This window comes from Cuculus canorus, chromosome 1, assembly GCF_017976375.1.
Source record: "Cuculus canorus isolate bCucCan1 chromosome 1, bCucCan1.pri, whole genome shotgun sequence".
Lineage (NCBI taxonomy): Eukaryota > Metazoa > Chordata > Aves > Cuculiformes > Cuculidae > Cuculus > Cuculus canorus.
The window spans coordinates 81,395,020-81,411,046 of NC_071401.1; the positions used below are offsets into that span (position 1 = coordinate 81,395,020).

At 38.8% G+C, this 16,027-nt stretch overlaps 1 protein-coding gene across 8 annotated transcripts in view; it reads right to left on the minus strand.

Moving 5' to 3' along the window:
* The window catches only part of SH3KBP1 (SH3 domain containing kinase binding protein 1), a 229,201-nt gene that overhangs the window by 138,035 nt on the left and 75,139 nt on the right, over nucleotides 1-16,027 (minus strand). For all 8 annotated transcript variants that reach the window (XM_054063899.1, XM_054063893.1, XM_054063948.1 and 5 more), the window contains one exon: nucleotides 8,973-9,096. In XM_054063899.1, the coding sequence (XP_053919874.1) occupies nucleotides 8,973-9,096 (124 nt within the window). The remainder of the gene's footprint in view (nucleotides 1-8,972; nucleotides 9,097-16,027) is intronic.

Genomic DNA, 16,027 nt, shown 5'->3' on the forward strand with positions numbered 1-16,027 from the left:
TATAGAATAGTACCTACTGCAAAATACTGGTGCGTCCTAGCTGTTAAATAACATTAGAAAGCTGTTAGATAATCATAAAAAATACTGTAAACAGTATTTTTACTGTTTACAATACATCACAATGCACCACTAACAACAGCACAAGTGTCAATGCTGTAAACAGGTTGATAATGGTGATAATGATTGTAAGGTTGACAATGACTGTACAGGAGGAAATTCTGAAATAAGATAAAACCTGCATGAAGTATTCAGTGAATAAAATTTAGGAAACTTCATCTTAGTGGAAACAAGAAATACACTTTTGCAGGCATAGTACCTTGCTACTCGAGTCATTCTACATACATAGCAGGAATCTGACGACTGAAAGCCTACATGACTAATAATGCCATCCTACTCAGAATAATCCAAGCCAAGCCTTACCAATACTGTCCGATACCTCTATCTATTTTTCAAATCTAGCTATAGCAAAGCAAACTTCCTTAACTTCAGGGGCTTTTAACCAGATGAATCGAAGTATTTCACATGGGATATGAGAAATACTTAAAATGAAAGCAGTGACATGTCCATTCCAGGTACGTCACTTTATCAGTATTAAGTTTTTAAAGCCTGTATCAATTCCTCGAAGTAAAACATTTCATACAATCTAACACAGATCATAAAACAGCACAAACAATGCACCTTATGGACAATACTTTTGTATAGTTTCTTGTCACTTGCCAAGAGCAGCAAGTGCTTAAAACACTCTAGATGTTGCATTTATGCACATGGAAAAGTGAGCAGGACACGAGAACAGGTTAAAAACACTATTTCAAAGCACATTTAGACTTAAATGCCCCAAACAGCCACAGTCCTAACCAAACCTCAGACAGGCAGCTGGTTCACAAAGGTTGCCCCTGCAGCATACTTTTAAGAACTCCCTGAACCACCAAGTTTTAAGCTCTCCTGAACCACCAAGGCAGTGACAACCCTTCTTGCCAGCAGCAACAGTTTATATTTGCTGTGTACACTCTTGCCACTATCTGCAGAAGTCTATTCCAACTTGGGCTTATAAATATCATTGCATCAGAAGAGGAAGCTCTTGAATAATGACTGCAGTTTCCTTCTGGTCCAAATAGGCAACATTGCACCTAAGGGATTCAGGAGCAGCAGAACAAGTCACTCTATCCCAATGCAGAGAGCACAACTATTGAATGGGTTTTTAAAAGTACAATAATAGAAAGAAGTACAAAGGTATATGTTTACATTAAACTTTCACATACATCCAAAAATCTTGTTTAGAGAGGGATGCTTACTAGGCTAAGAACAAATTCTGGGATCAATAATTTATGCAAACGATTTAGGTCATCAATTCATGTCACATGACACTGCAGTTCGAAGGAGACCTAAGAAAGCTGTTGACAGGCCCTGCTTCTCATCTACAACCCCTATCTACCTTTAGAAAAAAACAACCAGCAAACCTAACTCATGTCCTCATTTGCCTCCATAACTACCTGCCTCTGTTTCATCTGTAAGCTGCTCAGAACGCCAGTGACTGCTCTCCCACATCTCTTCAGACTCTACATGAAAAGGTCATCTTCTGCCTCTTCTCTGTCCTGGGTGTCAGCTTCCAACAGTGCCTGTTTTAAACCAAACGTTGTCACAATTTTCTCCACACTGCCCTCCCAGTTTCCAAACGCAGATTCAGATTTAAATCTTACATTAAAACAACCGTTCTCCATCTGCAAGAAACCCGAAAACAGTTTGCCTGCTAGCAATCATCCAAATAATGCATGTTCCCTTGCATTATTCTTATTTTTTTAGTTATCTGTTGCCTTGCTTCATACATACATATACACACATATGGATGTATATATAGTTAGCTCCTTGATGCAGTGGCTGTATTTTTGTTCAGTGGTTTTACAATATGGTCCATGAATGGGATTCCTAGAGCTAAACATGTGACACACAAGAAGACAGCCACCTCTGCCCAGAGGACAGAATTAACTTGGCATTACAACTCAAATCCAGCAGAGCTTCTACAACTGACTTCTATAGGCTGCTCCTGCACAGTCTCGTGATACTCAATAGGACCCACACCAGTGGTTAAATCAAACATAAAACTGCAGAAGCTACAGCAGGATTCACCATTTGTACCTTTTGCAGAGTACCAGGAAGGAGGAATTGAAAAGAAAGGGTGGGCACTCAGGATAAAAAGAAGATGGGGGGCATTGCACAGTAAACAAGAGGTAAAGAAATTCTGTCACTGGAGTAAGCTATTGGAATCTGGATAGATAATGAAACCTAAATTGAAAACCAGGCCAGCAAATGACCATAGCATAGGGAAAAAAAATTAGATTTTAAATACATTAACTCATTATTTAAATAAGACTTGTAAACACTATCTGCTTGAAAATAATGATTGTTTTATAATTAGCACCCATTGTACTGCTGTCAAGAAGACAGAACTGAGACCTTTTGTCTTGGAAAAAACCAAAAAAAATATCATGCCAGTGGTCAACAGACAAATCTCAAATTTAAAGCAATGGTAACATCTATCTCTATATTCCTATTCTGCAGAAGAAGCTTAATTTAGATTTCACAGTATAGTTATAAGCAAAAGAGAAACTCCATAACTAAACTAATTTTCCAGCATCAGACAGATAATGCAAGAATTTTAAATTGCACTGGTTTATGATTTCCATTATTATATGTAGATATTTATATAAAACGATATTGAATCCAAAAGCATAGCCCCGTGATGCAAGGAAGGATGTTAACACATTAAACAACTACCCATCATCTGAGTTCATCTTATTCATCAGCTCCAAAATTAGCTATATTCCATACACATTAAGTGTCCCCTCACTTCCACTATTGAGAACTATTTTTTATCAGAGGAAGAGTCATGAAACTAAAATGCTGGAGAGAAACATCATTTTTCCACATATCCTCCAAAGGTTAAGCATATAAAATAGCATACTGTATTGAATAATCAAAAAGGAACTTTACCAAGTAGAGGTCTTTTCTCTAGTATGGTATAAAGTCCTTCTAGTCTGCCTCCAGAAAAAAAATTATTAAACCATTAGAACTCACACACACCCCACACACAAACCAATTTTTTCCAGCTGCCACTCACATGTCCACCACAGACCGGTGTCTTCTCCTGGTTCTCTGAAAGCAGTGCCTTTCAGTGCATTGTAGCTTACCTGAGGGTAAAAATTATCCAAGTATTTCTTTTCAAGAAACAGTACTCTTAAAGGAAATTGTTATTATCTGAGACAAGACTTACGCATATGCAGATATGGTATTTAAACTCAAAGTATAAATATTTTGCTGAATTCAAGTTTCCTGTGCCATTAATTTACTGTCTCATTTTGGGTTTGTGTCATATGTTGCATGTATTATTTTAACCTTAATAGGCTGAGAAGCACATTCTTGTGCATATTTGTTTAAACTGGATAGCGATTATATACCAATTAACTGATCTTAAAAATGAAAAGGGTTTTTTTTTTTCATGTGTGCTACAATTTCTCTGAAGTTGGCAGTATTTGCAAGGGAACACCAAAGCCTGTCTATGGAGAAGCCTTGAAGATATAAACTCATAAACTGACTCTTCATCAGCTTGTCTTTTTAATAAATGGGCTCTCCTTTTGTATCCAAATAGCCATAAAACTATCGAAACAAATTATGAAGGATTTTTCTTGTAAAATAACTTTCCATTTCTCCAGTTCACAAAAATAAACTTAAATCTCAGTTTGGGGTACAACAGATTTATTATTTATTTATAGCATAAACCAAAATATCATCAAACATATTTTTGCAGAACTCCCCCTTCTAGGCTAGGACACAGATTCTCTTTATTACTCAAATGTAGGGTGGAAGGTAAAACAAATAATTTTCAAGATAACTAGAAAAAAAACATTTTCTTGCTTTTTGTGTTTGGCTCTTATTAAGAAAACGTAACACATGATGAGCTGTTCCAGATTTGCTGGCTTGAACAACCTCAATGCAGACTGCATTTACAGTTTATATAAAACAAACACATCTGGCAAGGCAATATATCTTTTCCTTGAATATTTTACTCATATAACAATTGTTAGTTTACTTACAAAATACAGCCTATCAACTCCAGTACTGTAACTTGGCCTGTGTAAGTGGGCTCCCGTTCCCAGATACACAAAACAGGGTGCTTAAAAATAGGTTACTTAAAAAAAAAAAAGATCCTAAAATAAGCCATAGACATTTAAGAGTTCAGCTCACTGCACGCGTGGTTCTTTTATGTCCCTTTGTACCTGGATGAAGACTGTATTGAATTTATGACAGATCTGAAACAGTTGCACAACTTTGAGTCTATTGTTAGATTTTAAAAGTTAACTTAGAAGGAAATTTCACCATGTTGGAAAACCATTTTTTTTTTTGTAAAAAAGGTATCTTTCAGTGTTTTCCCGTTCCAAGGCCTGACACTAATTTTTCTTAGGCTATTAAACAATAGTAACAATAGCAATAATTTCACTTTTTTCAAACAATCTGAAAATGCTTTAAGGAAAGAAAAGGCGTTCCCAATCTGTCATTACCAGGGTGCAACAACACAAATTCTAAACAGGAAAAAATAATATTTTCTTTAAAGTCATCTTCATTGAAGATTTAGAACAACAGTTCTCTATGCCAACCAAAAATTCTGCAACAGTGAAAAGACACACTAAAAGACCCACACCTGGCCAGAAAAGGATTTTCTTGTCATATGAATGGTAGGAAAAAGCAAAAGAATGATCCCTCCCAGGTTCTGGCAAAGGATAAGCAACCCAACCACAGCTGACAATCACAAAGCTTCAGAGACATTGTCCAGTGCCACAGCCTTTTTCCCTAGACGGGTTGATAATGCAGCACCTGAAGCACCCATCAAAACTAGCCTAGAGCTGCTACAGCCCTGGGAACTGTGACTGAAAGGACAAGGGCTTAATGTTCCCCCTAACCCCACGTCTACACTCAAGCAAAGGGTCCTCTTTTGAGTCTTTCAGAGGTGATGCGTGAACTCACTGGAATGCTATATTAAAATGCTCAGTTTTCTAGATGTTAATTCAGTTCTGGGCCCCTCACCACAAGAAGGATGTTGAGGCTCTGGAGTGCATCCAGAGAAGAGCAACGAAGCTGGTGAAGAGGCTGGAGAACAAGTCTTATGAGGAGCGGCTGAGAGAGCTGGGGTTGTTTAGCCTGGAGAAGAGGAGGCTGAGGGGAGACCTTATTGCTCTCTACAACTACCTGAAAGGAGATTGTAGAGAGGTGGGTGCTGGCCTCTTCTAACAAGTGACAGGGGACAGAACAAGCGGGCATGGCCTCAAGCTGCGCCAGGGGAGGTTCAGACTGAATATCAGAAAAAATTTTTTCATGGAAAGGGTCATCGGGCACTGGCAGAGGCTGCCCAGGGAGGTGGTGGAGTCACCATCCCTGGAGGTATTTAAAAGACGGGTAGATGAGGTGCTCAGGGACGTGGTTTAGTGGTTGATAGGAATGGTTGGACTCGATGATCCAAGAGGTCTTTTCCAACCTGGTGATTCTATGATAATTGCCATTGCTACCATGCCAAAACAGATCTCAATATCTTTATGAGGCAGGTATAAACTCAGGTTTTGCCAATAGGCAGCATGACCCAGACACCTGCAATACCTGGAAGTTATGAATAATTTCGGATAAATCACTGATAAATCAGAAAAAAAAACCCTCTGCATATCTGAGAAAATCAACACACATGAAGACACCTGACCTTGGAAATTAAAGTGTGGTAATTTGGTCAACAGAATTTAAGCGATTTAGCAAAAGTTACACAGCAACTTTGTGGCAGACCTAGAAAATAAACCCATTACTTCTTAGGTGTGGGCCTAACTTCTACATCATACTTAGAACCAGACAGAAAATACCTACAAATATTACTTCTCACAAACACTACAAGGCCAAGTGCAACACAGTTTCCTAAATTATGTCCTCCACAGCAGCCATTTCTACTGTATGTTTCCATTGGGTCACTAGTATTTGCAGTCAGCAAGGAACATTAAGGGATGAAAACCATTACATTTTTACTGCCCCCAGTGAAAAGCAGACAAAATCAAATACTTCCATTTTCTCCTGGTCTTTATAACAAAAACATAGACAGTGACCTGCAGCTAATAAACACCACAATCAGTTGCCACCACCATGTAATATAAGTACTAACCCAGGTAGGATACTACCGGTGGCATTATGCTAACTTCAGATTATTCTTAGGTTACACCTGTAATCCAAAGAAGTAATGTCCATTACTTATTTGATGAGATAAGCCTTTACGAGAGGCGTTTCAATTTACTCTGATTTTATTACAAGAACCCCTAATTTCAATACAGTATTTAGGAATAATTAGAACGAACAAACAAGATATAAATTTGGATCCTAATTATCTTTGTTATTGAGAAAGCCATTATTTTCCTCTTAGCTACTCAGATGTTTCTTATAAATTAGAGATTTTCCTTGAATACTGCTGCTGGATAATCATGAATACTGCTGAATGAAAACCCCTTTATAAGCTAAAAACCCAAGCAACTAAGATTCTTCTGCCCAAAATGTAAATGTCTCCTAAAGATATTCCGTTTCAATTAGGTCAACCAAGTTGAGTAGTGAAACTACACCGTGTAACACCATAGCAGTAGAAGAGTACAACATCATAGTAGTAGAAACGATATACCAGTACAGAATGCTTCACTCCCACGTCACTGGATCTCGTCTGAAGTTCCAAGCAGCCAGATTACATTTCTCAAGGAAATAAATAATGCTGCCTGCTATTTCCACAGCTGAACAGTGGCTAAAGACCTTAAGACGCATCCCTCTCTTTCTCACTTCTTAACAACAACAAGAAAAAAAAAAAGTACCCTCATTCAGGTTAGGTCACATTCTGTGATCAGTAAACAGATTGAGGTAGGCTTTAATAAAAATCACAGCACAAGAATAGCTGAAGAAAAGAACTCCTGTGGCATTTAGGGCTCTCTCTTCAGTAAAATATTGCAACATTTTCCACAAAAGGATTTGCCACATAGAAGATTCTTCCTTACTGAACACAACAGTAGCTACTTGCTTAGCTGTCCTCACTTAAACAAGGCCACTTTGGCACCACACTCAATCTGATCTCAGGAAAAAAAAAGAAAAGAGGGGAAGCTCTCCTGACCTTGTTATGCTCTGTGCATCCTTAGATGCACTGCTGGATTATGGCATGCTGCAGCTGCTTGCTCTGCAGCAATGGAAACAACCACAGAAGAAGAGCGCAAATGAAAAAATTACTAACCCTGACACAATGTGGAGGCAATCGTAAGAAGTGCAACTCCACCAACAAAACCCAACACAATAACATTCTAATATAATATCTGCTATTTCCAAATCCACCCCCTTCCACAAATTATAGATCTTTGTGTCAGTCCTTGCTTTTCTCCTTTCAATAATTACGAAGTTTGGTATTCTCCAATTAGAGAGAGAAATAGAGATCTTCCTTTATCTTCCAAATCCTTTAAAGGATCTGAGCCAGAGGGAAGGAAAAAGGAGGAAGCCTGTGCTCCAAGTATCATATTTGGAGTGTTATCCCCTTGTGACTGAACTGAATCTATGCATCTGCCACAGCTATTCGCCTTTTCCAAATAGCAGCTCAAGCAATATGGAACAGATTTGGTCCCTAGATAATCTCCCAACTACTCATATGGTTCAGTATAGCAGCTATGAAAAAGAAAAAATCTTGGTAATTTAATTCTGCTGTTGCTTGAAAAACCTATGACCCAAACCAGAAATGCTGGATGTCTCTCCAGATTCAAGATGACACTGTAAAGTCCAAAGACAAAGCTTCCTGAGATTTATTTCCAATTTTTATTTTCAGAGGACATCACTCCTTGCAGAAGAGGTGGAGATTACTACCTCTCACATTTTACAGAAATTACTAAATCTCCCTCATTTGCAGATGCAAACCTTAGGTTTAAGACCCCTAGTTAAACTGCCATCTCAAATACAATATTTGCTGATAATACTGAAGGGGAAATTTCCATCTGCGTAGTCCTAACAGTATAGAACACACACCAAAATGGAAATTGCATTACTGCAATGATTAATGACAGTAGATTATTCTGTATAAAACAGAAAAAAGAAACTGTCCAGTGAATTCTCCAGGAAAAAATACAGCCCATCTCCTACACGTAGCCAACTGTTCTCCCACAAACAAAAGGGAGCATAAACATAACCTAAAGAAAAATTCAGTTTTTATATTGCCAATTTTTTTGTTTTGTTCTGATATTTCTGAGAGCAGGACTGGGAGCCAGGGAGAGAGAGAAGATCTTTAAGCTTTCATTTCAGCAACTCAAAAGTCTACACAGGAATCTGCACTGGGAGTCAAGCCAGACATGAAAAGCACACACTGCAATCTGAAACAGGACACAATGACAGACACTTCCCAGGAAATTAATGCATTAAGCGTTGTTTTCCACTTTTCCTTTGCTGTTTTTTTTTAAAGTTCTCAGTCAGTAATCAGTCTCTGTCTGAGACAGAACATGAACACATGAATGTAGACTGACATCCCCGTGCAAAAACCTTCATATATGCAAGCTATTGGTTCCTTACTTTAATAAGCTTTAGTAATCTCCTCATACAGCTTTCCTTAATTAAATGTATCTAGAAAGGATTTCTTAGAGGATAAAGGGATGTCTGTGCAAATTAATGTGGAAATATTAGACATAATACATGCATCCATGTGCCAGTCTGAGGACAATGAGGTTTTTTTACTATTATTATTCCTGTTATGCCTTCACAGTTAAAAAGAATCATAGAATCATAGAATGGTCTGAGTTAGAAGGGACCTTTAAGATCATCTAAATCCAATCCCCCTGTCATGGGCAGGGAACGCTCTAGCTTTTTTCCTAGAAACAAGGAAGGTTTATATTTTGTTCTTTTAGAAGTCTAAATTTTATCTTCATTTAAGCTTCCATATACTATACCTTTTTTGTTGGTTCTAATAATTGCCTCAGACAACTGTAAAGAGCTTCCATTGGAAACTTCATTTATAGGCTTCTCTGGTGGTTTGTTGGCAGCATTTTCTTTCTTCATGTCCTTCTTTATTTCCTGCAGAAGAAAGAGAGGGTGGAGAGGGAGAAGAAAAAGAAAAAACAGTTAAAAAAAGTATCACAGAATATTTTAATTCTCAAGCTACCGAGATTTCTTTATGCATGCATGCTCTAATGCTACCTCAAAGACTCTACGCTGAAATGTGACACAAAATGAAAGTCATTTTCGCTAACTCTTCCAACCAATACCACTTTTTTTCTTTTTAAGAGAGGTAGATTCCTTATTTACGTGTGAAAACTGTAAGACAGCTTTGCAAATCTCTTAATAAAGAACAACAAAGCTGTAAAGTGGGAGTTTATCAGTCAATTAGTTTTACATTTGATGCACAGGGCAGAACCAGGTTCAGTCCTCCTGAGGTAGTCAGCTAAGTCTGCTTCCCCTCTATTGAGAACCCCACAGAATCAACAACGATAGCAGGAAGAAAAATAGTAACTAGGAAAATATGACAAATGTTACCATAATTGGCAGAAGCATATAGAGAGCCTGCTGTTGGAGCCCTTGCTAACACTAACACATTTTGCAGCTGACCAGCGTTTAAGGTGATCAACTTCTTTGGCAGCACATAGAGAAAAAATATATGGTGGAGTTTCTTGAAAGTAAACCCACAGAAAATAACTTCATAATATTACACAGTTATTGCTTGTGAAGATGCACAATACCTCACTATCAGTTTCTTAGGCAGATTTTAAAGGCCCACCTGCTTAGTTGTCTATACCTACTTTGCCAAAGCATCCAAAATATCCCAGCCTTTCATACATCTTATCTTGAAATACCACTGAGGTAGACGGGCAGTGTTACCTCCATTTTATAGATAGGGAACTGATGCACTAAAGAGGCTGAACAACCATGTTGCTTACAACCATGTACCAAAAAAATAAGGAAAAAATAAACGAACTTTTGGCTCCAAGCTTCGTCCTAGGTCAGAATCGCAGAGGCGCTCAGGCTGGTGGGGACCACAGACAGGTCTCTACTGTAATCTCTGGCTCAAAGCAGGGCTACCTCTGGGGCTGTTCAGGCTGTTCAAGGCTTTGCCTAGCTGAGTCTTGAAAATCTCCATGCACAGAGACTGCACAACCTCATGAGCCACCTGCTCTGCTGCTTGACTGCTCTCATAGTGACGAATTTTTCCTTATACCAAGGCTGCAAACATTCTTTTCAAGTCCCATCTTCTCTCTCCCATCCTCCCCACCACAAACCATTGTGAAGGGCCTGGAGAGCCCTTCCGGATTCTTCTGGATAACCTCCGTGTGTGTATTGGAAGGTTCCCCCAAAGCTTCTTCAGGCTGAATAAGCCCACCTCCCTCAGCATCTCCTCACAGGGTATGTGCTCTGCCCCCCTCAACTACAGTACTTGCTTCAGTTTATCAATGTCTGTCTTTTACAGGTGGACTCAAAATGGGATGCTGTATTCTGGGTGTAGTCTAATGAGCGCCAGGTAAAGGAGGAATATCACTTCTCTCAATGTGCAGGCTGTTAACACAGCCCAGGACACTGTTGGCTGTGTTTGATGCCAGGGCACACGACTGGCTCCTGTCCAGCTTGCTGTCCACCAGGACCCACAGAGCTGCTCCCAAACTTATCAGGCCCCAGTCCATACATCTGCTAGCAATTCCTCCTTCCTAGAGAGGACAGGAATCGGCATGTGACCTGGCTGGATCTCATAAGATTCCTGTCCGGGTCCCTCTGTACAGCAGCCCTGCCTTCAAGAAAGTCAACTGCCCCCCTCTGGTTTGGTGTCATCTGCAAAGTTGACGAGATCTATGTTGAGCAGGCATTGGGGACGGGTGACAGACAAATTCTTTCCCTAGTGAAAAAAGCTCTACTGCTCCTTCTCCCTTTCAACTCTCATACATTCACCGCCTTCTTTCACATACCAGTGCGGTAACAACCTCCACCACCCCACGGCACTGCACCACGGAGAGGAAATACTGTAGATCTTATTTGTTTCCAGTATATCAGACATGAGCACTAAACCAGAGAATTCAAATTTCTGTTTGAAATTTCTGAACTTCATCATTCTTTTAACCTTTCATGTCCCCAGTCCAATTGGTATTTCAAAGCTGAACTACTAGCTACACAACATTAATAAAGTCTCCTGGACCTGCACAAGGCATTTACTGTGTATCAGCATCCTGTTAGCAGAGATGAAAGGTTTATAAATTGCTGCTCATTGAGGGTACAATATTTTGTCTAGTGCTATCACACAGGTAAAATAGTACCTAAAATCCCACTTATCACAGTAGCCATCATAAATTAAATATCAAATGTGAATGAATACATGTACAAAAGGTGAATATGCCTGTGTGATAGATGATGCTGCTGTTAGAAGTAGAAATACTGCATGCAGATGTTGTAGAAAAGCAAATCACAGGATAATTTAAGAACACTACATGAATTTAGATGAACACGTTATATCACTTACTAAAAAAATGGACTAGAGCAACACATACATTATTCCAAAAGCTTTTTTTCCCACAGTCTTAAACATTAAAATACACAATAAATTGGTCCACCCAAAGCTTGTTTAAATTTATTTTGCGGCTAGGTCAGAAACTCACAGTATATTTAAAAAACATCTACAGTTTAAACAGAATTTGTGAGTCAAACAGCACTCTCATGTGAACAGGACCACAAGACAACAGCCTACGGAAGACCCCCATCTTGCCAAAACTTGCTTCCTGTGTGTCATTAGTGTGTTATTTTCCATTCTTTATGTCAGGATGTAATTAAAACTTCAACCCACCAATTTGGAAACAACAATATGATATTTTTTATTTTTAAAATCCTATTTGCAACTTCAAAAGTGACAGACAAAATTGTTTGCTCTAAGAGAAAGCAGTGCTACACTCTCAAGTCTGCAGATGAATGACTCTGCTGCCTTTGCTGCTGTTGACAGCTTTTTAAGAAAACCTTGTTTTGCTCCTGAAAAAAATCAACAGGAATACAACAAGCCATCTCCCAAACACCAGCATTTGTTTGTAGGGTGGGAAGTCTTACATTTCCTTTCTTGGCCACTAATCATGGTAAAAAGACAGACACACTAAGCTGAAACTCACATAGAAGGCACAGCACCTTTTACCAAAATTGTCTAAGAATTGCTTCTTTTCTACCTTTCTAGTACTGGTTTGAGCAACTTTTCATCACCATTACCTTTGACGCTCATGAGAAGGGTCATCATTTTTCAGAGCTACTGCCCACAGTAACATGACATGATCAGCCCCAGCAGCATGAAATTACAGATCCAGGAGAGAATTGAAAGGAAAAGTAGAGAATTCCCAAAATAGTGAAAGAGAAATCAAGCAAAAAGCAAGTTAGTCTTACTAAGATAAAATTTTATCAGAAACGTACTCATACTTAGCAATACCCTACGGGAAGGTACACGAAGCCAGATCACTTTATTTCACTGCCAAAAATACAATGAACATGACTATCTTGCATATTTGGTAAATGATGCTACTATAATAACATTAAAAGCTTGATGCTCCATTAGGATGAGTTATAGAAATCTCTGTACATAACCCGATCACTCTAGATTTGCATGTAGCAGAAGCCCATCACGTGAGGAAAGAGCAGGCAAATGAGCTTCCAAACCCATGTGTACAAAAGGTGGCTTTTGGGAACTTCTCCTAGCGTATGACAAATTAAATTTCTAGTTATGGTTACAAGTAGAAGTTTGTATAGATTATTTCTTTTAAAGAAGAAACTCCATGCAGACAAGGAAGTAGAAAGCAAACTTTGACTTTGGATAGGTGGGAGTTAGGAAGTCCCCAGTCTGCCACGTGTAGTTCAAAACCAGTTCAATTTAAATGTTAACAGAGGATGAACAGAAACTAATAATACAGTTGTGAGCTCAGGGACTGCTGTTTCTTGAAAAAAAGAGCTTGTGTGTGAAAAGAGCAAGAAACGAGACTTCACAATACCATACCACCTTAAATTACAGGGACGGGGGGCAGAAACCTCGAATTAGGTGTCTGCCCTGCAAGGAATTCAGTGTACCTCCTGACTCGGATTCTTGCACAGGTTTCTCATGTTATTTCAACTATAGCAAATATAGTCACACTCTGATTGGATACAGCCACCACTCACTGTGCGCCAATCTGCCCTTGAGTAGGACTAGGGGAACCAGACAGGTACTGCAGGACATCTGCTGTGTGTTGAATCTCCTCAAAATGACACAGTGTGAGCACCTTCCCTAGGAATCCTTGCGGTGACACTGGTCAGACCAGACTTAATGACCTAGAGGGCCCTGTTGAGAACTGAGTTCACAAGACAAAAGTCTATGGAAAGCCTCACATGGAGCCTCAGGAGGGGCTTGAAGGGATCCCAAGCACAATTCTTGGCTCTTCACCCCACCACAAGCGTCTCACTCACTCCTCCAATGAGGAGATGTTTCTGCAGAAAGAGCTGCTGTCTCACTCACACGGCCTACCTGCAAAGGCTTTCATAGTGCTAACAGTTTCAAAAATATCTCTGAATCTCATTCTTGGCACTTTTTGATACTTGATTTTGCGGTAGTGCCTGGTATAAATTTCCTGGGCCAAAATGCTGCATTTTTTCCTAGCCCACACAAAGATAATTGCAGGTTACTACCAGATAATTTTCAAGGGGCCATGCCTTAGGAACCCAGCCCTTAAGTAAATGACCTCACATTTCAACCACTAAATTTAAACCAGTCTCTCTCGATGCCACAAATTTTGAGGCAACTTCCACCTCCTGCGTAAGTGGCTTTCAGATCTTTCAGATTGATTCCAACAGAATAAGCAGTTCTAACTGGGAAGAGGCATCCTCGACCTGAGAAATTCTGAATAAAACATCATTGTGAACTTTAAAAACAAATTTTTAGCTGATTTGATTAAATATTACAATTTCAAAGATATGGGAACTTAAACATATTTTAGAGAACTCGAAGGCTCTTACACTTTGTACAGCCTTTTAGTATCTAAAAAAGTTATACTTTTTTAATTAGGCTTCAACCATACTGCATAGATCCAACTATGGAAAGATTATTTTCTAGTGAACTTTGAAATATGGTTTCTAAAAAGAAACACAAAATCCTAGACAATACTTAAGTTGGCTTTACTTAAATCTTTGCTAATAAAATCCTACATCAAAACGAGCCACAGAAGATTTGTAAGACATTTTCTGTAAGCTTGTAAGCTTTAGACCTTGAAAAAGCATTAACTGACAACGAATTATATGTTGTGATGAAACTCCATCACATAGCAAAATGCAACATATTCAAGTGTACCTGTACACTATTAAATGGCTATTTCAACCTATAAATCTAGAAACTAAGCATCTTTATCTTTTTTAAGTCAAAACCAGTTATTCATTGACATGACATGTGCCGTCTCAAGCTGGGGAAACAAGAAGAGTGGCTCAGCTGCCATTTTTCTACTGTCATTGGCAAGACCTACCATTTTTTCATCATTCATTACCTCTCAAGGAAAAGGTCTATTCTATCTGTGTGTCAACATGCTGAAGTTTCCGCTCATCTATCAAAACGCTTCCTTTAATGTATAGCAAATGCTTGAATTAGGTCAGCCACCAAAGTTACAGTTAAGTTTCTGTTACCAAGTCTGAAGGAAAGTACAAGAACTTCTGCCATTTTCACTACACCAACGTTTCAGGATTGTTTTTACCCTAGCAGTTCTGACCTTTAGAGGAAACTCAACTGAAAACATTTGAGGAAATTGCTACAACCCTTTCCACAACTGTTGATGCAACAAAGTGGTATTCTGTACTGCTGCAGGTATGAAATACTCCAGCCAACGTTTCATTCCTCATAGTTGTTGGGAACCATGAGAAATTATGAGAAAAAATCAATATCAGAATACAAGGTAATTTATCCATGTCTCCATGTGCGAAGGTGAAAACAGTTCTTGCATACTGGAAGCAAGAGGTTTAATCAAAATCAAGCTTTTTGAAAATAAAACACATGCATATTTAAACAGTTAAAAACTAAGAAATAATAAGGCTTTCACAATTTAAAAATCTACAGCCTGTACACTACTTGAAGCCAAATATGGGAGCAGGAATAAGAACACAGAATCATATGCAGCCTGGGGAAAACTATGCAACACATTTGAATTATCAAAAGATGACAAAGGAAATGTCAGGAGTGCTTTGAGTCCTCTGAGATACAGAATGCTTTTCTTTTAATCTCTTTTCTCAAAAACCACACTTCATATTTCAAGAAACAACTGCCACCACGATTTCCTGCAAACAATATCTGCAACGTCAAACAATATATGAATTCACTTACCTATTTACATTAAAACTTCAAAATGTAATGCTGCTGCAGAGTACATCAATGCAATATTTAAGTCCTCCTGAGTCATTTCCTGTGACATTTCCATTAAAACTAGTTAAGAGCTATTGAACAACTATAAATGTGCTGAGATATAAATGCAACTCTGATATTGGCAGGACTCTTGCAGTTCTCCTATGGAATAAACAATATATCCAGCAGAGAGGCTGGAACAAACCTTCCCAGCAACTGAACTACCATTAGTGTGAAAATTATTTTCAATTAGGAAGATGGTGGCAGCACTAAAACCCAGTATGGTTTCATAGCGCTAGTCTTAAATTCCATTAAAAACATAATGATAAAGTTTCAGAAACAGTAAAGAAACCACCTAGCTTTTATTTTCCTGGCTCCTGCATCCCTTGAGATCCACTAGTCTTTGGCTTCTCCTAAGGCAATTAGCAGCTTCAAGACACAGAGGCAGAATACAGGCCCTTCAGGCACTATGATCAAGACTGAGTCCTCTCCATTAGCTGGTCATGACAAGACACTCCTATCAGTAGCTCTGTCAGCAGAGTGAGAAGGACAGCTTGGAAAGTGTGCTTCCCTAACAGTGACCCCCAGTTTCTAACAACTGCATAGATCCCATATTGCTAGTGCACACATCATCTGAGCTCATGA